We start from the raw sequence: 26,084 nt of genomic DNA, 5'->3' as shown, positions 1-26,084 counted from the left end.
TGAAGAAAATTTGATGCGAAAATTCAGCATTTTGCTGCTGTTGTTCGTTCACCCAATCGACGTATGCCCGACGCATTCCATGGTCACCACGCTCTAATTTTTGTACCAGTTGGACTTTATATGGATGTAGGTGCAAATCCAAATGCAAAATTCGCCACAATGATGTATTTTACAAGCCCAATTGCTGAGCACGCCGTGGAATCGAAATATTCAGGTCATCCTCCACACTGGCACCAACAGCAGCAATATTTTCGGCCGAACGCACGTTACGATGATGCACAGGTTTCACAATATCCGCTACAGATCCAGTTTGTACGAATTTACGCACTACATTAGCGATTGTGTGCTCTGTAGGCCGTCCATGACGACCAAAATCCGTCCGTAATGCTCGAAAAACATTTGCCGGTTTTTCATCATTTTTATAGTATAATTTAACAAAATTAACACGTTGTGCGATGCTAAAACGATCCATATTGTAAAATGGCAGACATTCAACTAACGATATGACGCTTTGGTTGACAGCTATGTCAAACGGTTGTCAGCGCAGGGCTGTATACTTTCGGAAGCCCGAAATGGAAAACCCTGTATATAGATATTATATATATATATATATATATATATATATATATATATATATATATATATATATATATATATATATATATATAGATATTATATATATAGATATGTCACTTGGATGCATTACACAGGGATTTCAATAAGAGGTTTAAGGTTGTTCTAAATTTACAAATTCTTCAATGGATACTAATTCCGTACAACATCACAGCCAAAGCAGAATCCAATGTGATAATGCAAGAAGAGTTGATCGCAAAGTTCTGGTTGCAACGCAACATTGAAACACAGTACCCTGCATTGTGGTACATTGCTGATAAATATATTATTGCTTTTCCGTCCACATACCCTATCGGAAAAGGCTTCAGTGTGGTTACAAATATTTTGACAAGACAAAAAACCATTTCAAAATAAACGAACGCGGAGATTTAAGGCTTCAACTTACCAATATTTAACCGGATTTAGAAAACCTATAAATATAATTTTTGAATAAATTTGACTATAGGGGTCTGGGGCATCACTTCATTTTGGAAAGGGGGTATCCTGCCCAGAATAGTTAGAGAATCCCTGCTCTAGGCGAATCGTTATGTTATGAGTGATTTTTCTTGATGACAAAGTCCGGTCATACCGAGCGAGACCGACCAGGTAAACGATTGAACTATTCAATTGGGATCAACTAACGGTAATCGAAAGGAGTCAAGTGTGGTGAATACGCCGCATTCACCACACTTGACTCCTTTCGATTACCATTTATTTTCATCGAAGGGACACCCACTCTCTGAACATCTCTTCAATTCCTATGAAAATATGCGAAAAAGCCTTAGGTTTTATGTTTGGTACAGAGTTTTAATTCAATGACAATAAACGTGTATTTCTAATGAAGAAATCCAAGTTTATATGCATACATAATTAACATACATACATTTTTAACTGAATTGATTTCAAATAAACATTAATCTAAGTCGTAACAGAGTGTATATTACATATTTTGGCGAATGAACTTACAGCAAGAGAAAAATTTAGGATCTATATATGCTGTTTCATCGCCATAAACGTGAATTTGTTTCATACTTTTCTTTCTGATGACTTTGTAATCGCATATGAATGCCTAATTTATGATAATAATTTCACGCTGTTGCAAATGTTTATTTCCCCTCCATGCAGGCTTGAACTTGGAACCAATCTTTCTTCTCCCGAGATAAGTAGAAACTGAAACTCTGTAATTTGATACTGTCGCGGAATCCCCGAACCAAAACGGATGAACATTGTGGGGCTTCAATGGCAGATATTGAAGGATTGGGTTGTTTGTCGCCAAATTTATTACATTGCTGTCAAGAAGTCAAACTTACAGCAAAAAAAATTGCCATTTAGCCAGAATTTTGTTCTCTTTTTCGAATCCGCCGATACGAAGATAGCTATGGTGGGTGAACTTTATGCTTTTTCGATTCCGGTGCCACCTAATTTTTAACGTTAGTTCCTCCTATGTACCGAAACCCATCAAACCACGCCAGTTGTTCAGTTGAGTGCATCATTATTCGAGGGGTTGATTCCTATCCCAAGTGGGTCGTCTCTGTATATAATTAAGGATGAATTTGGTTCGAATTAAAATTCCAGCGCAGGAGGAAAACGAGGGTGACTTCAGAACGTTACTGGTTCTGGCACACGACCTTTTTTTTCTTTTCTTTTTGGTACTGCAATAGAGCACGAAATGCAGGGAACAACAGATAACCGTCAGTTGCAAATGTTGTTACCATCTATCACATCGTATTGACGGAAAGAATACTTTTGCCCTTTGGTTCCGCCAATGTTGGTGTGGACTGACAGTTCATTTATTTTTGATACAAAAGCTTCTGGCTGTTGCAAAATTTGAATCAACAAAATAACATTACTTGACTCATCAATTCTGGAGAAATTAGGAGATGCATTTCAGAGTATTGTCGCATTGTCAAACCAACCGTATCCGCCCTCGCGTTTTATTATATGTTTACCCATACCTGACTGATTGGTGGCCCCCTTTTTAATCGAACTCCCATCGATGAAATTGAAAATTTATGATCCATGTGCGCTATATGTGGCGGTATTTCAGTTAATTACCCTCTGACTGCACAGAAGTCAGTCCATCGGCGATCCGTGTTTTTATCCACAGATGGATACGCACTGTTTTCCCTGTCGTTATTTTCCTTCAGCCCTCGCGGCGCAACTATTCAAGCGTCAATAATAAGCTAATTTAGGACTCGTGATGGCTTCGCACGCCCACCCTCTTCTTGTCGGATGTTTGGATTGATCGGAACATGTGTAGCCTGTGGATGGGCTGTGAACACAAATAAGATAATAATAAGGTTAGCACGTTATTCCGATCGAAAATCAATTTGACACGCGTTGATTTCAACTCTGGGAGCTTGGTGTCGATCTCATTTCCCTTCGACACGAGGGCAGCTAGGGAGTGCTTTATCAATCGATAAAGTGGTGCGTTGTTTTTATCTGTTTTGTGATTTATTTGAGATTTAAGTCAGCTGTAGTTAAAAAAACTACCGCATCTGTCTCATAACAAGGCCTTCTAACATTCAATTGTTCACTTTACTTTTATTGCCTTCCCATAAAATGTATTGAGAATACAGATAAGCCGATAAATGCAAAAAAGCCACAACAGGATAGTTTTAGTTGGTACAGTATGGAAAAAAAGTTTCTCAACCGCTGGATACTTTTCAAATTTCCTTCCAATAATCCACCAAAATAATACAATGCCCTTCACCAAAATAATGCTTATTTTTCTATCGGTAAAGATAAATTCAAATCATAGTCATGTGATATGAATGTAACCTTGGCCAATTTTTGAAAACAAATGGTTCAAGTAGTAGTAAACAATAAAGTAAAAAAAAAGTATGTCCACTTTATTCCGGATACCCACTTAATATTTTGTGTGGTCACCCGTGGTATGAATGACAGCTTGACATCGTTTGAAATTTTAGAAGCTAATAAACTTCGATTTTGATTATCTTTTGATGCGAAAGCCTTGTTAATTCGAGAAGTCGCGTTTCTAGTATAAATTAACTACTCTTTTTAAATATTTCATAAACTATAACAATCGATTCTGTGTTCTCGCGGCCGAGTAGTTAGCGTTATCATGCCGGTGGTTCGGGTTCGATCCCTGTTCTGGTTCTGCACTGTGGTCACGCATGCTCTAGAGCTTGACACTCCAGAATACATTCAAGGTGTGTTATTCGGTACAGAAATCTCGCCTAAGTGATACTAACAAAAATGACGCAAGTAATAAGGTAAAGGATTCATCACCGGGAATAAGTGATAGTCGCTAGGGGCGAGATCTGGGGAGCAAGGAGGATGCCCGAATTGAATTTTTTTCAATTGCTCTTGAGTTACGCGAGCAGAATGGGGCCGCGCATTATCGTGGATGAGGAACACTCCTTTCGTCAATAAACCTGGCCTTTTGTTCTTAATCGCGGTTCTAACCAAAACTTCACAATAGTACGGTGATGAAACAGGCGTTCGGCGGTCAACGATTCGATAACACTGAAGACATTCGTGACGCAGTTACATCGTACTTCAAAAAGTTGGACGCTACGCACTTCGCGCTCGGAATAGAAAAACTCGTGCCACGCTATGAAAAATGCCTCGACCGTTACGGCGATTATGTAAAAAACTAGAAAATAAAACGTAGATTACAAAAATCACCTTGTTTTTTGTCCTAACTTTATTTTTCCGCGATTTCTGAGGCACTGAATCTTATTTTTTGAACGACCCTCGTATTAGCAACTAGAGACTTGGGGCTTTTCAACAAACCCAAACTCGTGTTGCTTATATGTGATTTTCATGAAGACAAATCGACTTGTATTTATTAGTTACGTGAAACCACCCTAAATTGGATAAACCAAGATCATTTACCCTACCTACGATGAGAAGGCAAAAGTTCCACTGGGAACGTTAGTGCCATCCAAGAAGATATGCAACTGGGCATTACATCTAAGGTTCAGAGCCTGTCACCTGATTTAGTGTAAAATTGAAATGAACAATCCTTCTACTTATGTGAGTTGCTTTCGGAATATAGATTTGACTTCTACATTGATATGAGAAAAATGTGGATGCTCAAGCCTGCAGCACTCTTAAGTGGTTTCCAGCCCCTTGATGAGACGTCATATTGTAGATCCATTATCTCAAGCACGAACAGCAACGTTTAAAGCCTCTTCAATACAAAGAAGTCAAGTCAATCGAGAGCCATTATATCAAATGCACTAGGAAAAACAATTTATGTTCCCCACTGACAGTTGGCACTTTCACGGTTAGCACGGTTAGTTAGATAGGCATCGTCACTATGCAGAGTTTAACCGTACAATTGATAAATAATAAAGGGTGTGTCACATCAAATTGCATCACGGAAAAAACGCTGTAGAAATTTAATTTTTAGGAATTATATCTTCAGCTTTCGCTTATAATCAGATAAGAGTGTATAGATCACGTTGGCCATGCTTCACTGTCAATTTTTCGTAAATTTGGAAAAATGTCGTCGAACGAAAAAGAGCGTCGTGAATTATTCCTGTGCACTAATTTCGAGAATCCGGAGTTGTCACATCGGGACATCGGTAAGATGCTGGGAATCGTCGAATCCACGGCCAGCAGAGTACTAAAACGATACTTCGAGAACCTAACCATCGACCGGAAGGTGAAGAACGGCAAAAATGGATGCTCCGTCAGTGAAAAAGATCACAAGCGCGTAGTTAAGCAGTTTTGACGTGATCCGAGAAGTTCGGTCTGGGATGTCGCCAATAAGCTGAATTTGTCAAGTTTATTCGTCCAGCGGACCAAGCAGCGGGAGGGCCTGCGTACATACAAGGTTCAGAAGGCTCCTAACCGCGACGAAAGGCAAAACATGGTGGGGAAGACGCGAGCCCGGAAGCTGTACACCGAAATGCTGACGAAGCCGCATTGCCTGGTAATGGACGACGAAACCTACGTCAAAGCGGACTTTCGTCAGCTGCCGGGCCTGTTGTTCTTCTCCGCAGAGGACAAATTCAGCGTTCCGGAGGAGATTCGCAAGCACAAACTATCCAAGTTTGCCAAAAAGTACATGGTATGGCAAGCGATCTGCTCTTGCGGAAAGCGGAGCGCCCCCTTCGTGATGACCGGCACGATAAACGGGCAGGTTTACCTTAAGGAGTGCCTACAGAAGCGCTTACTACCACTATTGAAGCAGCACGAGGGCCCGACCATCTTCTGGCCGGATCTCGCTTCGTGCCACTATTCAAAGGACGTGTTGGAGTGGTACGAAGCCAACGGGGTCACCTTCGTGCCAAAGGAAATGAACCCGCTCAACGCGCCGGAGCTTCGCCCAATAGAGAAATATTGGGCGATTATGAAGCAGGCCTTCCGGAAGAACCCTAAAGGTGTCAAATCGGAGGCGGACTTCAAGAGAAAATGGATTTCTGTTCAAAAAAAAACTACAACCTGACGTTGTACAGAACCTTATGGACGGGGTAAAGAAGAAGGTGCGAGCATACGGGCTTGGGCTCGAAGTATGAATAAAAAGAAAATGCCAAAAGTTGTTTAATAGTTTTTATTTTACTGTCTAAAATTTTCAAAAGGGTCGGTCTACTGGGCGAATTTCTACAGCGTTTTTTCCGTGATGCAATTTGATGTGACACACCCTTTATATTGTCAATTTAATTTAATTAAATTCATTAAAATGCAGAACATATTTCATTTATTTCTGAAAGGATGTGTATGTATCATTAAGTATAACGAATAATAAATGTCGTTTCTGCAATTTTGATGCTGAAACTTCGGATCATTTACTGTGCCAATGCAGTGCATTGATTCAACAAAGACAGCTGATTCTTGAAAAGGGCATTCTTATGCCTAACGAGATATGGTCTGCTGAACCAAAAAAGGTAAGGAACTTCTTAAAAGAAGTCATACCTTCTTGGGGGAAGATGCAGAGTCCTAGTGCGACTATCACTTATTCCCTGAGTGGTTGAACGAACTGACAGCGCATATATAGTAAACTGGAGTGCACCATAATAGATCAAACTAATGGTCGCAGTGGTTCAATGCTTCTACAGAAGATGAAGATCAATAAGTATAATTATTCCAAGTGTCCACGTGAACATACCCCCTCCCCCGTCACCGTGGACAAGCGTGGACAAACAATAGTGGAGGGGTGACCGACACTGCGCACTAGTAACGATCGACGTGAGAAATGCGTTTAATAACGCTAACTAGGACGCCATTGCCGAGCCCCTGCACCGTGAAGGTTTCTGGATACCTGTGCAGAAACCTAGGAATCTATTTCCAGAACCGCGTTCTAGTCTACGATACGAGTAGAGGGTAACGTTTGCATTAAAAAAAATGAACAAAAATTGCCGATTTTTTATGGGTTTACCTTCGCAACTTCTGGCGGAACTACCCATGCAGCATCAATCATAGTAACTCATGAGTCAGTAGCTCTATCAGTCGAACTCTAACCGTAATGGCGAAAACAGTTACTCCGTTCTGAATTGTGCGCGTTCAAAGAACGGTACCCCACCGCGTCGAAAATGGACATCGTGCGGCACTTTGTGGACGCCGGATAGGCCCGTTCCGGCATTTAAAATATCTCGGCACTATTTGACAACAATTAGAGCATCGAAAGAAAGCCCGGTTCCGGACGGCCGTCGACCCTGAGCGACGAGAAGCTCCAAAGGATGCTGAAGCATGGTTGCCATAATAAAATCTGTGTTTTTGGTCTCAAAAAATCTTTTTATCTGTTTTTTTTCTAAGAAAATCTGTATCGAAATCTGTATTAACTCTTTACGGTGGTTTTCAAAACATAAAGGAATCTTGTTCATCCTTCATTATCTCACATCACAGCGTAAAAATAATTGCGACCAGTACGACACAAATGTCGAATTTCAATACGACCGCAAAGGATTAACATTATAAGTTCAATCTTGAAGCCTAATCTTAGCTTTAGTATCATTGATTGGCATAGTTATTATGAATTTAACGATGTTGATGGTATTCACGAAAAAACAGGAAGTGGGTTATATCTATGGTATAACCGCAAGGGTGACGTAGGACTATCGTTGATTTAGAGATCATTTGTATGAAGTTGAATCTGAATTCATTCTGAATGAATGAATATTTGGAGAACTTCGAAAACGAGAGCGTTACGTTGGAGGCACAAGGTTTTATGCATCCAATATTGGATACGGAAATATCCTACTGATGGGGAAGAATAATCTTCAGAAGCTATCCTGTTGATTGCGATTGATTGAAAAATCACAAAACCTAATGTATTTGGTCACAGTGTTACATGGATAGAAAACATTCAATTAAACTCTTTCACATGAATATATTTTGAAAATTCCCAAAGGAACTGGCAGATTATTTTCCAGCAATGATTAGATGTTTCCGGAACTTTCTCGATGCTGAATGGCATCCTAACGGAAAGAGTTCTGCGCGTGTATGTGTCGATCCTTCGCCGTCCACCTCCTCCAGCACGTTAGGCAACGATGTTGTCTTGTCGATGTCCTCACGAAAAATGAATGTGTCTCACCACCAGAATATCGCTTGAGTATGCTTTTTGTGTGTGATTGAATCGAGAGAAGGTGTGGTTTACGATGGCAATTTGGAAGGCAAACTAGAGGGGAATGAACTCTCTGAGCTCGGAACTTTCGGCGACTGAGCAATAATCGATTGCGGGCGCATACAATATTGGATACTGAAATATCCTACTGATGGGGAAGAATAATCTTCTGAAGCTATCCTGTTAATTGCGATTGATTGAAAAACCACAAAACCAAATGTATTTGGTCACAGTGTTACATGGATAGAAAACATTCAATTAAACTCTTTCACATGAATATATTTTGAAAATTCCCAGAGGAACTGGCAGATTTTTTTCAGTAACGATTAGTTATTTCCACATTTTCCTCGATACTGGAAGCCCACAAGTGGTTAATGCCAACTCGATAACCACCTGTTAATAGCCGCGCGTGTATGTGTGTGTAGCGATGTCTTCCCAGGGAACCGTTTGTGGCATCACTCTCCTCCTGATAGATTCCCTTCTGGCCTAGGGTGCACAAACAGGCTCTTGGTGACACCGTTCATCCGCGCTTTCATGAAAAAATAAAGAGCTTCACCGCAACAGCGACAACATGCTCCAATCGCTGTTCAATTAGAACTGAGTGGATTTCCGAGCGTCGCTCGCTTATATACCGATTGGTGATTTCAATAGCCTGTTTTGAAAGCAATTTTAAGACTATTGAAACATGTTTTTGGATCAAAAAGTAACAAGTATATAACGCGTAGACATTTTATCTTTCGAATGAAGTGTTTATCATACCATTTCGTTCAGTTGTTTAGGAGCTATTAACGCTCAAAATCTCGGTCTCCGGCGTAACGCTTTCGTTTTCGAAACTTTGATTTTACACCCCGGTTTAGAAATGAAAGACGTAGTCCTACGTCAAAAATCATATTCACTGTGCTGAACGATATAATGGCTATCATTCAGACTGATGATATGAATAAAATGTGAATAAAATTGGTGAGTTAGGAAAAAATATTATTGGGATCAAGCCAGAACTAATATTGGCTCGTTATTTTGAAAAATCTTTAAATGTGTATGAAAACCAGAAAAATCTGTAATCTGTATCCACAGATTCTTGGTTTTAAAAAGTCTGAAAAATCTGTATAAATTCAGATTATTCTGTAGATATGGTAACCCTGTGCTGAAAGGGAAGATCGAGGGAAAAGTGGCTACATCGCAGCGTGCGCTTGGCCGGGAGGTCGATGCATCCGGCCAAATAGTGAAAAAGGATCTGGTGAACATGGACATACATGTCAGGAAGCGGCAGCGGCTGAATAAAAGATGGTCAAGTCGATTTTCCCGGCGAATCGCGACGTGGTGGTGGAAGAGGTGAAGATGCTAGCAGGCAACTGAGTCCATCGTCACAGTAGAGAACTGGATACAAGCAGCGAAACTGCGCGAGAGCGCGTACAGGACGATCTCTTTGGAAGCCTTATCGCTGGCATAATCCCGATTGGCATCACCCTTGCGGAAGATGGCGAGTGTTATAGATTCAAGGAAACCAGCGGTATCCGAAAAACAGCGAGAGTACAATCACTTTCGAAGTGGCAGCAGGAATGGGACATGGCGGAGAACGGTAAGTGGACGTATGGGCTCATACCGGTGCTATCGACCTGGCTGAACAGCAAGCACGGAGAATTGAATTTTCAACTTCTTCTGGCAATTTTGACATGGGTTCGAGCACGCAAGATCGCCATTCGAATGTCCCAAATTCACCGTTTACGGCCATAAGAGCGAGCGTCCAGCGGCCAGTGGCACCGGTTACGGCCACACGAAAACAGCAGCCATGAACACCACGGAAGAAACGCTGCGCCTACGAGGCGTGTCGCGACTGCCATATGACAGTCGTCCACACTTATGGGTATCTCTGGGCGACGGATCATGTGAACACACGAATTGCATAAATGCGTGATTCGCACCTATTACATCTGCACTGCCTTGCAGACGGACATTAGCAGTCGCCCTCGAATACTCACAATGTTCGAGAAAGAGCTGGCGCAGAGAGAACTGAGCTCCAGAACAAACAGAGCAAGCGATGTATCAAGATGAAGTTCAATACAGTTGAGCAAGTCATTCGCGAGTGGGGCTCGCGAATCAGTAGCACCAGTGGAGGCCACAGTACAACAATCCCCGTGATCTGGTCTTACAATAAGACGAGGTGATCTCATAGTTTCGCGACACGGACCTTAATGTTGCATTGTTCAAATGTAAGAAATTTCACAAATGGAAAAAATCTATACGAATCTGTACCTTTTGACGAAAATCTGTACTCTGTAGCGTACAGAATTTGTACCAAAAATGACGAAAAAATCTGTACCATTCCAGATAAATCTTTACGTGTGGCAACACTGCCGGCGTTTGAAATCCCATGGGGTGAAACGGGTTCGTCGAAAAATGAACCACTCGATTAGGAAGACCGCAGCTGACCTGGTTGTATCGATCGAGACTACCCGCACCATCATGACGAAGGACCTGGGATACAAGCCGTACAAGAAACGCAAGGTTAACGGGGTAATGAAGGCTAAAACGAAGAAGAGGCTGGACGGAGCCAAACTAATAGCGGCAGACAGGTCAGGAGTTTGTATTTTTTGATGAGAAACTCTTTGTCTAGCAACAGCCGCACAATGTCCAAAATGATCGGTTGTGGGCGCTAACGTTAACCAGCATCCTCCCATCCCACATAAGTATCCCGCGGTTCCAGAGCACCGCGTCGGTGTTGGTTTGGGTAGTCCGTATCCAGGCGTGGGAGGCTCCCACTTGTGTTTTTCGAGAAAAACGTGAAAACCAACCCCACGGCACTTCGGGACTTCTACGGGAAGGATCACTACGTCGTTCAACAGGACGGCGAACCGGCCCACACGGCAAATATCGTCCAAGCGAGGTGTCGGAAGAATTTTACTGAATTGCTCGACATGACTTTGTGTCCTCCCAGCTTCCCGGACCTTCATCCCCTGGACTTTTATGTATGGTCGTACATGCTGGCCAAGCAGAGCGAACATAAAGTGAGCACTATGGACCAATTTAAGAAGGTTATTTCCAAGACCTGGGACGAGATTCCGATGGACCAGGTGCGTGCGATTCTGTTGAGAAACGTCTTGAGAAAGTTCGTTTTACAGTACAAAGGGGGGTTCGGGGGAGGCGGGGGGATTCGTACTCCCAACTAATATGTCGTAAAGGTTCTCAATAAACATTGCATCAATGAAAATTGATGCGGAAACGAATATCTTGTATTTTTATTTTTAAATTGTTTTCGAATATGTCGAATTTCGTACCAACGAGAGTGTTTTTGCGGGGAGTGTTTACTTCATGCCTTCAATATGAAGAATCGCATTTTGGTGGAAGTTTATGGTGATCATGCTTCAACTGAGCGAACGTGTAAAACGTGGTTTGCACAGTTTAAAAGATGATGAATTGGAGGCTTTACTCGATCAAGATTCGTCACAAACGCAACAAGAACTTGCAGATACACTTGGAGTAGCTCAGCAAACCATATCCGATCGTTTAAAAGCAGTGGGAATGATCCGAGAGTCTTATCTATTGGGTACCGTATGAATTGAAGCCACGAGACGTTTAACGTCGTTTTTTCACGTGCGAACAACTGCTCCAACGGCATAGAAGAAAGGGTTTTTGCATCGAATCGTTACTGGTGATGAAAAGTGGGTCCATTACGACAATCCTAAACGTCGGGCAACGTATGGACATGCATCAACATCGACGGCCGCGCGGAATTTTCATGGTCAGAAGGTTATGCTGTCCATTTGATGGGACCAGCTGGGCGTGGTGTACTATGAGCTGCTAAAACCGAATGAATCCATTACGGGGGACCTCTACCGACGACAATTGATGCGTTTGAGTCGTGCACTGAAGTAAAAACGGCCACAATACGAGCAAAGCCACGATAAAGTTGTTTTGCAGCACGACAATGCTCGGCCGCATGTCGCGAAACCGGTCAAAACATACATGAAAACGCTGAAATGGGAGGTCCTATCCCACCCGTCGTATTCTCCAGACATTGCTCCGTCCGATTACTACCTTTTTCGATCGATGCAACATGGCCTGGTTGACATCAAAATTGGAGAAATTCTCAATTTTGATGAAGTCAAAAATTGGATCGATTCGTGGTTAGCCGACAAACCGGCCAATTATCTCCGCAAAGGGATCCGTTAATTGCCAGAAAGATGGGAAAAAGCATTGCCAGCGATGGGCAATACTTTGAATATTAAATTTATAACCATTTTTGCAGAAGAAGGCATTAATTTAAAAAAAAAAAAGAAGGAACTTACCGGTATTGCTATTACTTTTGAATCAGGAATATTTATCCGAAAAAACAACGAAGATGTAGAATAGAGTAATGCGGGGCAAAGGTGCGCACCTAACTGTTGTCGTCCAATAACTCTTGAAATAAAAGCAAATAAAATTCCGTTTGCTTGTAACTATATATATTACATTCGAAACGTAATACAAGCATTTCTCGGGTTGTGTTTGTAATTGGACAAATACCTATTTTAATACAAAAAGACAAATGCGCACCTTTGCCCCATAGTGGGGGCAGAGGTGGGCACCGTACGGGGCAAAGGTGCGCACTTATTCAATTGAACTTCTGAGATAACTTATACCAAAAATAAATGCTTTATCATCAGAAGCGGGAGAAGCATCATTACCAGAGAGTGTAGGCACCGTCCAGTAGGCAGGAGGGGGGTGTTCTGTGCTTTTTTATGGGTGGAGAAGGATGGGTGTTATGGAGGAAGGAGACTGACAATGTAAGATTTCCAAAAATGTCCAACATTTGAAACAGAATTCGTTTTTATTAACAAACTAGCTGACCCAGCGAACTTCGTCCCATCCACAATTGATATATTGATATAAATCATTTCGAACACTCAAGTTGCCACAGACATTATTTTTATGTATGTAATCTATACTCGCGGTATATAATTTCTTTTTTGACATATAAACCTGATGCAGGCTAAGACGCATCAATCCTGATACTGACTGTTTAAATCCGTGGCTCCGTTCTTGAGTTATATCGTGAGGAACGGACACCAAATCATTTTGATTTATATAGATCAAGTTTATAAATACATAGTTACCTTCACTTGATTTATTCAAAACTCATTGTTGAGAAAAAAAACAATATTGATTTGAAGTTCATTGTGCAAACATAAACATAACGAAACATAACCGTTATTGAAATGAATAAAAACATTTTTCATTTGAAATTCATTTTAAATTATTTTTAAGCAATTGTTTATTTTTATTCCTCATCTTGGACTTCGGTTCTGAGAATTCCGACGCTTCGCATTGGAGCGCTGTTGTGGGGTTCGAAGAGACAGACGGCGGTTCCACATGAAGCTAGAAGCCCAATCTCTTCCTGCTAGTTTTGCAATTTTGTTGAATTCGTGCTGGAGGTTGTTGGCTTCCGAAGAATCGAACGTCATGCGCCGTAAATCTTTGAGAGTCATACCATAGAAAACTTTGTCCTGTGGCATGTAGATCCTCAGACTGCTCACTCGTAAATACCTATCTGACCCGCACTAGGTGCTCGCCGACACATTCCAGCAGAAGAAGGAATGTCAATAAAAGAAGATTCAAATCATAAATCATTTCCTGATATGAGCCTCTTCCTCAGAGTTGATTCAGAAATACCGAGGTCTGTGCAATCCAACACTTCGAGACTCCCTCCCGAAGCCTCTGCCGAACCATTTAAGCATTTCTGGAGTGCATTTCTTCAAATCAGTTTTCTTCTTGTGGGTCCCGTCAAAAATTTTGTTGAAAACATTTTATAATTTTTTTCAGAGCAAAACGCTAGTGCGAGCTTTTGTCCCACAGCAACTGTGCACCTTTGCCCCACAAGCAATTTTTAAACTAATCGAATTTTTAAAAAAAGCTCTTGAACTTTTTCACAAAAACGAATACGCACTATCATCTACTATAGAATGATGCTTTCCTTGACAGTGTAGTTTCGAACTTTCCAGTTATTTTAGGTAAGTAAATTGTCATCTCCAAAACTGAAAAATTTGATCAAAACATCGCAAAACTCTTTTTACCTCATAACTTTTTGCCATTCTCATGAAATGTATCTTTTTTTTTATATGTTTGAGCTGCTGGTGTAATAATGTATCAAACGACTACACTGTTGTCGAAATTTTATGCTCGTTTGCTTCAAAATGGCCAATGCGCATCTTTGCCCCGCATTACTCTACAGTTTTTCAATAACACCAGCAACACGAACTTTTTTGAATAATGTGCGTCTATCTTTTAATTCTTCTTTTCTCAATGATCAATATAACACCGTAGTTAATTCATAAAAAATAATAAAAACACCAAAAGTTAGGTATGTGTTAGGTATAGGTTAGGTTAGGTTAGGTACTAGCAGTATGGTTTTCCATATCATAGATCAGAAATCAAAAACAAAGCTGATTTTTACTTTACATTGGACCAATCCGTCCCACAGCAACATCAATAAATGAACCTTAGTCCCTCTCAGCAGATAGCGGCCAAAACCCTTTCCGAGAAAATCGCACCAAATCTTACCATAATTGCTGCCCCCTTTCTTCACTTCGCGATCAATGCTCCAGCTGTCAGCGGCTCGCTTGAGGAGCTTTTGGCTGGTCGCGTGTCCTCAAGAAGTGGTACACACATGGGATATTCCCCCCCCGTTCAGAACACGTATGGCGTGAAATAACTTTCGGTGGCCTTAAGCGTGGACAGATGTTCGTCGGAATTCATTGAAGAAGCGTTCCTCCACACGAGCGCCGCTGAGACGTGTGTCTGACGAGGTCCTTATGTTTATTTCGTCCTCGTTGTTTGCCACGGTGTTAAGCGTGGGCATAGGGCGAAACGCGTGCTGCGCTCGTCCTGTATGCTGTTGTTGGTTTTTTGTTTTCCTCGCTCCGCTACTTTCTTTGATCTGCGATAAGGTGACTCTACGCTATCTTCAGAGTCATTTATAATTATTACTGCAGACGTATTATGTATGTATGAACCGGGAAGGGGCAATGACGAAGGCGAAATATTAGAATTTGTCTGGAAGATGCGAAAAATTCAGAATTTTTGTTTTATACCAAGTTTCTAACGCGAATCTCGCATTCTTCGCTCGTTTGTAACAGTTTCATCCCATTTGCGTGTGGACCAGAGAAGCTCTAATTAGTTCTTTTTCAATTTTTCTGCGCGAACCCTTCGCGCAATCGTCCTGCGCACGAGTTCTGCCAGTACCCTAAGTTTGATTGCTACGATAATGAACACCTAAAAGCAACATAAATATAAAAACACGCGCACGCACATCACAAAGCGAGTCCAGAAACTGTTCCAATAAAAGGTACCCCAATTATTTCCCCCTTGCCTGGTGTCCGACGGTTTCATCCCCTGTTTCGCTTTATTGTGCCTATGACCCATCCCCGTTTGAGTGTGTTTGATGATCCTTTTCTGATAGAGTACGAGAATTAAGGAGCAAAAGTCGCTCGCGCAGGTCGAATGCCATCGCAGTTCGTTCGATGCACTCGCTCGAGCCGGATCGTTAGCCCTTCAGCCCTCAATCAAAAGAAGTTCGCCACTCTGTTCCAGCAAGTCGTTCGCAGAAGATCGCCGAAAACAAAATAACAACGAGAGAGATCACAGCGCCCGGGCAATCGGAAGCTGGATATTAACCGGGCGCTAAAGAAGGAAGCATCAATCACCAGAAATTGTTTTTCCCCGCAGTGAGAAGAAGAAAAAAATCCCAACATAATCGCCCGGCGAAAAGTGATGTTAATTTGGGCGTGTAATTGAGAATCTGGCCAAAATGGAGCAATACTCGACCGTTGGATTGGATCGCATTAGTGGATATGGTCTGACAATGATGGAGAACTATTTGCCGAATTACTCGTCTGACACGTCTCTGTACCGAAGCTTTGGCTCATCGGGCGACACCAGTCCGACGTTCTCGGGGGGTCACGATGGAAGCGTAAGCTATGGGTTATCTACATTCTCGGAAATGATAATCGACGGCGAAAGCTTTGTTCCAGTGCAAACGGATGACTATTTGGATCAGCGGCTTCCAGACACCGAAAGCCAACCAATTGCCCCCATTATGGCGAATGACTCAATTAAGGGAGCTAGCCGAGCTAATAAAACCAAGCGGCGCTCCGCTTGCTCCACCTCCAGCAGAACCTCGAAAGCACCGAAAGGGGAATCCACGGACAGTAGAAAGAACCCCCTGACACCACCTAGCCCCACGGTGCTGAAAAAGCGACGGCTCGCGGCAAACGCGAGGGAGAGGAAGCGTATGAATAGTTTGAACGTTGCTTTCGACAGATTGCGAGAGATCGTACCGACACTCGGTCCAGATCACAAGCTTTCCAAATTCGAAACACTTCAAATGGCGCAAACTTACATTAACGCGTTGAGCGATCTGCTGGAGCGAGGTGCCGACGAAACGACGTACAGTTTGTTCGATTCCGAAACGTCCACAGCCAGTGATAGTAACAATAACCACGATCGGGGCGGAGAGATGGAAATTCAACGATTCTATGAAGTGGATTTCATATAAAACAAAATCTAATCTGTGGGATTATCAGTCTCTAATTTCAAAGACCAAATGCACCAAATGTAGAAATAATCACAACCGAAGCCAAATCTAGTCTTAAGGCGAATGTAATGCTCAATGAATGATATAAATAAAGTAAATTATTATTTTAAATATGTTTCGTAGATGTGTTCCGATATTTCCTCTGTTCTGTATTGTGAGAAAAAAAAAAGAAAAAGTATAGTTGGGTTTGCCAAGGTACTAAACATTGTCAATTAATGAAGCCAAATTGAGGTAAATTCACTCGAAATTGTGCTTTGTCTAATTATAGAACCTATGTTATCTCAATCGAATTACGTTACCTCACGAAAAAAAACTGGAGAAAATTTGCGAAAATAATGTCTGGAGCAATTGTTTCAATGCATGAACTTACTTCACTCAAAGAGTATAACTTCATATCATGTTTGATTTACGATAGCGCTCTTCAAGCTTAAAAGAAACGTATTCCCGCTACCACTTTCCGATGTCGTCCTCCATCACTTTGGTGGGGCAAGGAATGCCCAAAGGTGTATCTAAAAAATCATTCGCTTTCAAAAAATTCAGGAAAACTGGATTAGTGGAATGGTTTCGAAAGTACCCAGCTCTAGAAGCCAAAATAAAAGGTTTTTTTTTATCCCATTTATTTATTTAAGGCTCATTAGCATTTTAGCTGTAACAGAGCCGAATTTTAATCGTGTACATGTCACATGGTTATCATATCTATAATTAGCACATTACACAGTTGCCGTTCGCCAGTATTCCTTCTATACCATTACATATGGTACATTCACAAAGTAGCCATTTAGGCGTAAGAGTATTCTTTCTGTTCTTCCATTATCCAGTTGGACCACCGGACAGCGGAGACAGTTGATTGATCATTGTTGAGTTATTTATAGAACAGCAGCCCGATGTGTCTTGCAGAGCAGAGCAGTGGTATGGATGAATCGATCTTATTTCGACCGTGGATCGATCTCCATCGCTGATGATTGTTGCGTGGACGAAGCTATTCTGTAACAACACAAAGATGGTCAATGAGGGTCCTGAGTTTTGAACTCACGATCGATCGCTTACTAAGCGAACGCGCAACCAATGTGGCTACGGAGACCCCCTAAAATAAAAGGTTAGTGTCCAGCGTATGAAATTTAATACGCAAAAATGCCCGTTTTTGAAAAACTGTTTTTGATGAAACTATAGTGTTAAGCGCATTTTGAATGATACCACATGACAATTTAAGAGTGTTTTTTGTATCAGTGTCATTTTATCTGTCACTTTTTGTTGTTGTTTTGTTGTGTATTGTAGCTTGCAAAGTTCGAGTTTAATGGAGTCGCAAAAGTAAACATAAATTTATCAAAGTTTTACCTTTTAAAGGATTCTAAATTGTTCAAATCTGTGACACAACACTACTAGACGTGTGTAAAAAGTGATATCTAGCAAAAAATCCGAAGAAAATTATGAAACCGCAAAAAACCTAGAAGTGGGTATCTTTGATATAACCGCAAAGTGGACGTAGGACTAACGTTGATTTAGCAATAAATAAGTAACAAGCATATAAGTCTTAGACATTTCATCTTTCGAATAAAGTGAATATCATACCACTTCATTTAGCCGGAAAAGAATTATCAACGCTCAAAGGGGGAATCGATTCCTCCTCGGAAATACCCAGCGCAAATAGTACCCACTCCCCAAGCCCCGACAATTGGAATCATCGTTGATCCGGGGCACGATTATTAACACTTGAGAAGGAATCGATTTCTCCTCGGAATAACACAGTAAAAATAAGACACCTTTCCCAATAACGACAATCGATTGCAGCATTCGTTAACAAATATTGATATGTAATATATTAGGCTGTCAAAAAAGTCCTGCGGTATTTTTTTTTAATTTTCATTTGTTCATAAAATTAGTTACAATCATCTGTTTTAAGTCAAATATGCGCCGTTTTGTTCGATGACTTGTTCCCAATGAGATGCCAACTTCATAATACCCCTGTTATAGAAGCTCGCTTCCTTATTGGCAAAAAAACTCGGATAGCCAATTTTCACAGGCCTCTTTTGTGGCTAACTTCTGACTACCTAGCTCGTTCGCCATGGACAAAAACAGGTGGTAGTCACTTGGTGCAAGGTCCGGACTATACGGCGGATGCAAAAGAACCTCCCATCCGAGCTCCCGGAGCTTCTGGCGCGTCACCAAAGAAGTGTGTGGCCTGGCGTTGTCCTGATGGAAGACAATGCGGCCTCTGTTTATCAAAGATGGCCTCTTCTTCATGAGTGCTACCTTCAAGCGGTCCAGTTGTTGGCAGTACAGGTCCGAATTGAGCGTTTGGCCATAGGGAAGCAGCTCATAATAGATTATTTCTTGACAATCCCACCAAACACACAGCAGAACCTTCCTGGCCGTTAATGATTGCTTGGCCACCATCTGAGCCGCTTCAGCGGGCTTCGACCACGACCGTTTGCGCTTCACGTTGTCGTAAAAGTGGGTCCACTTTTCATCGCCAGTCACCATCCGCTTCAGAAACGGGTCGATTTTGTTGCGATTCAGCAGCGATTCACATGCGTTGATACGGTCAAAGATGTTTTTTTTTGCGTCAACGTGTGTGGCACCCATACATCGAGTGAATCCAAGCTTCTTCAAATGGTTAATAACGGTTTGATGACTTATCCCCAGCTCTTGGCCGATGCTACGGCTGCTACTATGCCGGTCTTTCTCGGCTAATTCAGCGATTTTGTCGCAATTCTCGACGACCTCTACACCAGAACGAAAACGTTGAAACCATCTTTGTGCGGTGGAAATGGAAACTGTATCGGGTCCATAAACTGCACAAATTTTATTGGCAGCTTGAGATGCATTTTTGCCTTTGTCATAAGAGTACTGTAAAATATGTCGGATTTTCTCTTTATTTTGCTCCATATTTGCGACACTATAACTCACGAACGACTTAACCAAACAAAACACTGTCAAGGACTATATTATAGCGCGCAAAAATACCTTTCCAACAAGCTATAGTATGACTCGATACAATGAATACAACTAGAACTACGCGCTTACAACGACACCTCGCGGAAATACCGCAGGACTTTTTTGACAGCCTAATAATATCCACTTCGATAATATCCACTACACCTTATCTTATCGTGTTCTTCACTATCAAATCCATAGTTAATGGCACCCATCGGTATCGAATTATCATCGATACCTCGGATTTCGCTAAATGCTCCGTTAGGGAGAAATTAAATTGAAAAACGACAAACGAGAGAAAAGATGTTGGAGGTTGAAAGGAGATTGGCAGAAAACATCTGCATTTTATCTTTCGAATATGTGATTATCATACTTTTGCCAGTAAGAGATTATCAATGCTCAAAGGAGGAATCGAGTCCTCTGAGGAAATACCCAACGCAAATTAGAATCGAAAATCGATTGCGGCATTCGTCCACAAATAATTTTATAACGCAGTTTTCATCAAGGTGATTTCTTCGATATGGAGAAATATCCACTATCATATATTTCGTATTCGTCATCATTAAATCCATAGTCAATGGCGCCCATCAGTATCGAATGTTCATCGACACCACCATTTTCACTAAATGCTTCTTTCAGCTCGGCCTGCAAAAACTTTTCTGAACTTCAATCCATAAATTCGGTGTCCCTGAAAAGGGCCGTTGATTATATGCTAAAGTATTAAGATAATAATGACGAAAGCGGAAGCGCGGCGGTTTAAGCACGCTCTTCTCGGATACGATGGGCCAGCTGGGTGTCCTTGGACACGATGTGACGCGTTTTGCGTGGCTTAGCACACAAATTGGTATATTCGAACAAGACGGACTAAATATGCCTCGCTTGCCTCCTGCAGTGCCATAACGGCGGAAAACTTTGGATGCGCAAGTCGGTTTTTAGGTCCTGGACCGTGGAATTGTCAAACGCTCAAATGCTGCAAAGGTAGCTTGCGGATCAGCAATTCGGTCGACTTCTGATAGCGACGAATTTCACGCAAAGCGACGGTTCCTGGTCGGTAGCGATGTGACTTCTTCACACTTCCTGTGGCTGGTGCGCTTTTCCGAGCTGCCTTCGTGGTGCCTTACCACCGATAGATTTACGAGCTGTCTGCTTGGTCCCAATCAAACGAGTCCTCACGGTGCGAGAATAGAGATGTAAATGATCGAAAGCAAAGGAAGCGTCATGTTTTATAACCATCCGTTCGGTTCAACTGCAGAAGAGAAATGAAATTGGAAAAGAAGACCATAATGCATAGGCGTCTGAGTGCGACCGTCCTCATCTCACATCGCCGCATCAGCTGAAGGGATTACCAGAGCGTATGCGCGTTTATATACGGTTTAAATAACCTGTTTTCTAAGCAATTTTAAAGTTATTGAAACAAGTTTTCGGGTCAATTATTAACAGTCATATAACTCATGGACATTTTGTCTTCCGAATGAAATAATTAGCATACCACTCCGTTAAGCCGGAAAAGAGGTATTAACGTTCAAAACCTTGCAATCCATCGTCACTCTTTTGTTTTCGAAACTTTGAACTTACACCCCGGTACAGAAATGAAAGACGTAGTCCTACGTCAAATCTATGTTTACTTTTGAGCTTATGAAATTTCATACGCTGTGCAACTACGGTATATTTTTTTCTCAATAGGATATATCAGCTTCCCGATAATCCGGAGGAGCTGTACAATTATCTGATTGATTTGGACGAAGAAGCTTTCGAAAATCTAGTGTCAACAAATGATATTGACTTCGTCATCGTGCCCCCAAGCGGTGGTGACAGCGATGTGGATGCTGGAGATAGTGACTCGGAGGACGGCCCTTCCGGTTTTGGCAAACAAGTGAATGTCGAGAGCAACACATTTAAAGTTCGAATTACCAGAAATTGCGCAACGAAAATGATTTGCTAGTCCCAAGCGTCATTCTGTGTGTTCTTTGTGCAATTTGGTTGGTTCAGGTCAAACACGGAGAGCAACTACGAATTGTACAGTCTACCCAAGCTCAAGCTCAAGCTCACAAGTGAATGTCGAGAGCAACGTTGAACGAGGCCAATCACAAGAATACTCCTTGGGCAGCAGCAAGAAGCGGAGAGCCAGACACTGGGAAAAAATGACCTTAAATTCGGATGCAGATGCAGCCGTTTTTCTTGAAGGACATTCACCTGATCTTAGTGATCTCTGCTCGAAACATAAATGGTCTGCCGTTCAAATGTTCCATTACCTATTTGACGCAGATTTCGTCGGACTAATCACCACAGAGACAAATAAGTACGCACTGCTAAAAGGAGATACAAGATTCCGTGTGACCGTACCGGAAATGTACAAATTTCTAGGAATTGTGCTCGTTTCCGGATGCGTAAAAGTACCAAGTAAGCGGTTTTACTGGGAAGCAAAAGAAAATACGTACAATATGTTGATTGCCAACGCTATGCTAAGGAATAAATTTGAAGTGTGATGTGGGTTTGCACCCTTCGGAGAGCTTTTTCCGGTACCATACTCAGTGATACTAAATCCGATACACTGCCGTTCTACGCATAACTGTACTATGTTCTATGCAATTCCTATGAACCGTGGGACAATTATGCGTAGAACGGCAGTACACGAAAGTGCTAATAAACCATGAAAATGGTTGTTGAAGTTGAATTTTATGAAAAAAACCAGTTTTGTTCGATATTCAAATGATTTCCATTTTTGATACTGTATAGGCTCAGCGTATGAAATTTCGTTAGAGGCAAATGAACTTCTAAGTTTAAAGCCTCTTAAAAACAAAGAAAGAAAGAAAGTATGAAATTTCATACGTCAGATATCTCATCTTCCAAAAAACTCCAAGCCAAAATATTGCGTTTCCCCTCGTTTCGGGACAAACCTAGATGTACTAGAAAGTTTCATGCCATTTGGATCAAGTTCTTGTACACCTGGGCAGTAATGGGTTAAAGCAAAAAAGCGTGGATATTGGCAGAAATTCGTCAATGGTTTATCAAGGGTGACCGCTATGAGCACTCTTTGTATACGGCTAGGAGAATGCGCGGCTGGAACCATAAAAATGAAAGTGAGGAATACTCTGACTGTTGGATTTTCAAATTTGCAAGAAAGGTTTGTCCCGATTCCGTTCCTGCACAAAGCGTCGTACGAGACATTCCGCTCCAATGCGATTATGAGAATTTTTCGATGGTAGAATGCTCAATTGCCCTCCTCTCATGTAACAATTCAGCTCCGGGGTCGGACATGCTCAAATTCAACTGGTTGAAGAATTTTCCCGACTTGGCGAAACAGCGTTTGCTGAACTTGTTCAACAAGTTTCTGAATATTGTCCCACATGACGAGAGACAAGTGAGAGTGATAGCCATACGAAAACCCAACAAGCCGGCTTGCGATCACAATTCGTGTAGGCCGCTTGCAATGTGGAAAAAAGATCCTGTATTCGTAAATTGTTAGAGAAAATGATTCTACTTCGTTTGGACAAGTGAGTCGAAACGAATAATTTGCTGTCAAATACGCAGTTTGGCTTCCGCCGAGGTGAAGGGACGGTTGATTGTCTCACGCTGCTATCTTCTGAAATCCAAATCGAATTTGCTCGCAAAGAACAAATGGCTTCCGTTTTTCTCGATATCAAAGGGGCGTTTGATTCAGTTTCCATGGAAATTCTCTCAGAGAAACTTCATAATCGTGGACTTTCGCCAATTCTAAATAATTTTCTGTAGAATTTACTGTCAGAAAAGCTCATGTTTTTCAATCATGGCAGTTTGTAATCTTCTCGATACAGTTTTATAAGCCTACCACAAAGCTCCTGCCTAAGCCATTTCTTGTATAGTTTTTACGTCAATGATATAGATGATTGTCTGACTGGAGATTGCACGTTGAGACAACTTGCAGACGATGGAGTTATTTCCATCACAGGTACTAATCCCGTCGCTCTGCAAAAATCCTTGCAAGATACCCTGAATAACCTGTTCACGTTGGCTCTCAAGTTGGGTATCGAGTTCTTTACGGAGAAAACCGAAATGGTCGTTTTTTCTAGGAAGCACGAACCCGCCCAATTCCAGTTTCAGCTATCTCTTTTTGAACTCAGTTACCGTATTTATCTATGTGCAAGCAAGTAGTAGTATAAAGGGTGTGTCACATCAAATTGCATCACGGAAAAAACGCTGTAGAAATTCGCCCAGTAGACCGATCCTTTTGAAAATTTTAGACAGTAAATTAAAAACTATTAAACAACTTTTGGCATTTTCTTTTTATTCATACTTCGAGCCCAAGCCCGTATGCTCGCACCTTCCTCTTTACCCCGTCCATAAGGTTCTGTACAACGTCAGGTTGTAGTTTTTTTTGAACAGAAATCCATTTTCTCTTGAAGTCCGCCTCCGATTTGACAACTCCTGGGTTCTTCCGGAGGGCCTGCTTCATAATCGCCCAATATTTCTCTATTGTGCGAAGCTCCGGCGCGTTGGGCGGGTTCATTTCCTTTGGCACGAAGGTGACTCCGTTGGCTTCGTACCACTCCAACACGTCCTTTGAATAGTGACACGAAGCGAGATCCGGCCAGAAGATGGTCGGGCCCTCGTGCTGCTTCAATAGTGGTAGTAAGCGCTTCTGTAGGCAATCCTTAAGGTAAACCTGCCCGTTTACCGTGCCGGTCTTCACGAAGGGGGCGCTCCGCTTTCCGCAAGAGCAGATCGCTTGCCACACCATGTACTTTTTAGCAAACTTGGATAGTTTCTGCTTGCGAATCTCCTCCGGAACGCTGAATTTGTCCTCTGCGGAGAGGAACAACAGGCCCGGCAGATGACGAAAGTCCGCTTTGACGTAGGTTTCGTCGTCCATTACCAGGCAATGCGGCTTCGTCAGCATTTCGGTGTACAGCTTCCGGATTCGCGTCTTCCCCACCATGTTTTGCCTTTCGTCGCGGTTAGGAGCCTTCTGAATCTTGTATGTACGCAGGCCCTCCCGCTGCTTGGTCCGCTGGACGAATGAACTTGACAAATTCAGCTTATTGGCGACATCCCGGACCGAACTTCTCGGATTACGTCTAAACTGCTTAACTACGCGCTTGTGATCTTTTTCACTGACGGAGCATCCATTTTTGCCGTTCTTCACCTTCCGGTCGATGGTTAGGTTCTCGAAGTATCGTTTTAGTACTCTGCTGACCGTGGATTGGACGATTCCCAGCATCTTACCGATGTCCCGATGTGACAACTCCGGATTCTCGAAATGAGTGTGCAGGATTAATTCACGACGCTCTTTTTCGTTCGACGATATTTTTCCAAATTTACGAAAAATTGACAGTGAAGCATGGCCAACGTGATCTATACACTTTTATCTGATTATAAGCGAAAGCTGAAGATATAATTCCTAAAAATTGAATTTCTACAGTGTTTTTTCCGTGATGCAATTTGATGTGACACACCCTTTATACTACATCGGCTGAAAAGTTCCGGGATTTTTCAATAGATGGCGCCACTAAAAATGAACAAGATTCATTTCGAGAGGTTCATCTGTCACTAGCTTATTTGTTTGTTTGCTAGTTTATTTGTTCACAACCTACAACTGTTTGAATGTACCTGTACCTACCTGAGTATTCGTATAGAAAATGGAAGAAGAGGAAGATCTTGTTTTGATCTAACATTATTTTGAGCTGGGACCACGTTTAACCGGAATATATGGGGGATAAAATGAAAACCTAAACACAGAATATGCAGAAAAAAATTAAAGATTTCGAATGCCTATAACTCAAAGATTTCTCAACAAATCGGAAAGATGTTTTCATCACTTGATAGGAAATATTTCTACGCATCTTTCACAATGAATAAAATGTTATTTTTCATGAGATAAACAGTTGAGCAACTGTGAAATGTTAAGCGTTATCTGAACGCCTGAACTGTCACGTTTTGATTGGTCAATCTACCTGGAGAAATCTGCTTTGCGAATACATGCAAGTTGGGAAAACTTTTGTTCCCATCGAAGTATGTTCCCTAACACAGCCATCATACCCAAGGAGCCTTAGGGTAAGGTGACATTGGCTCGGAGTACGCACGAAAATTTGATTGTACGAATAGAAACAAACAATTTTGTTCGATAGAAGCTGACAAATTCGAACGAAGCAAGGGGGAAGCAATGTAACCACACCAATACAACTCAATGTGGTTGTTTACTTTCACTATTGCATACAATTCGTAAGACCACTTTTCTGCATCCAGTGTCACCGCCGCCTTAGGCCGAGGTCATAGTAAAGGCGGTACGGTATGATGCGATGCGGAGCGATTAATTGGAGTTCATCGCGTGCTATGACATACTGATGTTTCATCCCACTTCATTCTACATATAAACAACACAGCACAAGGATGCCAGATATGATAACATGTCTTCATTTTGTAATCAATTGAATTGTTAGATCGTTTTTATCTGTG

General features: G+C 41.8%; 1 protein-coding gene across 1 annotated transcript; it reads left to right on the top strand.

Annotated features, from left to right (window-relative positions):
- Window positions 1-15,656: 15,656 nt before the first annotated feature.
- LOC129778182 (twist-related protein-like) lies at window positions 15,657-16,717 on the top strand. Its single transcript, XM_055784924.1, has one exon. It carries the CDS (start codon window positions 15,933-15,935, stop codon window positions 16,677-16,679), a length of 747 nt encoding a protein of 248 aa, XP_055640899.1. The 5' UTR covers window positions 15,657-15,932; the 3' UTR covers window positions 16,680-16,717.
- Window positions 16,718-26,084: the final 9,367 nt, after the last annotated feature.

This window comes from Toxorhynchites rutilus, chromosome 3, assembly GCF_029784135.1.
Source record: "Toxorhynchites rutilus septentrionalis strain SRP chromosome 3, ASM2978413v1, whole genome shotgun sequence".
Lineage (NCBI taxonomy): Eukaryota > Metazoa > Arthropoda > Insecta > Diptera > Culicidae > Toxorhynchites > Toxorhynchites rutilus.
This window is presented reverse-complemented; position numbering and strand designations above follow the sequence as displayed.

Excerpts from the sequence above, each read along its gene's own strand:
- LOC129778182 (XM_055784924.1), top strand. The coding sequence starts at position 15,933 with ATGGAGCAATACTCGACCGTTGGATTGGATCGCATTAGTGGATATGGT.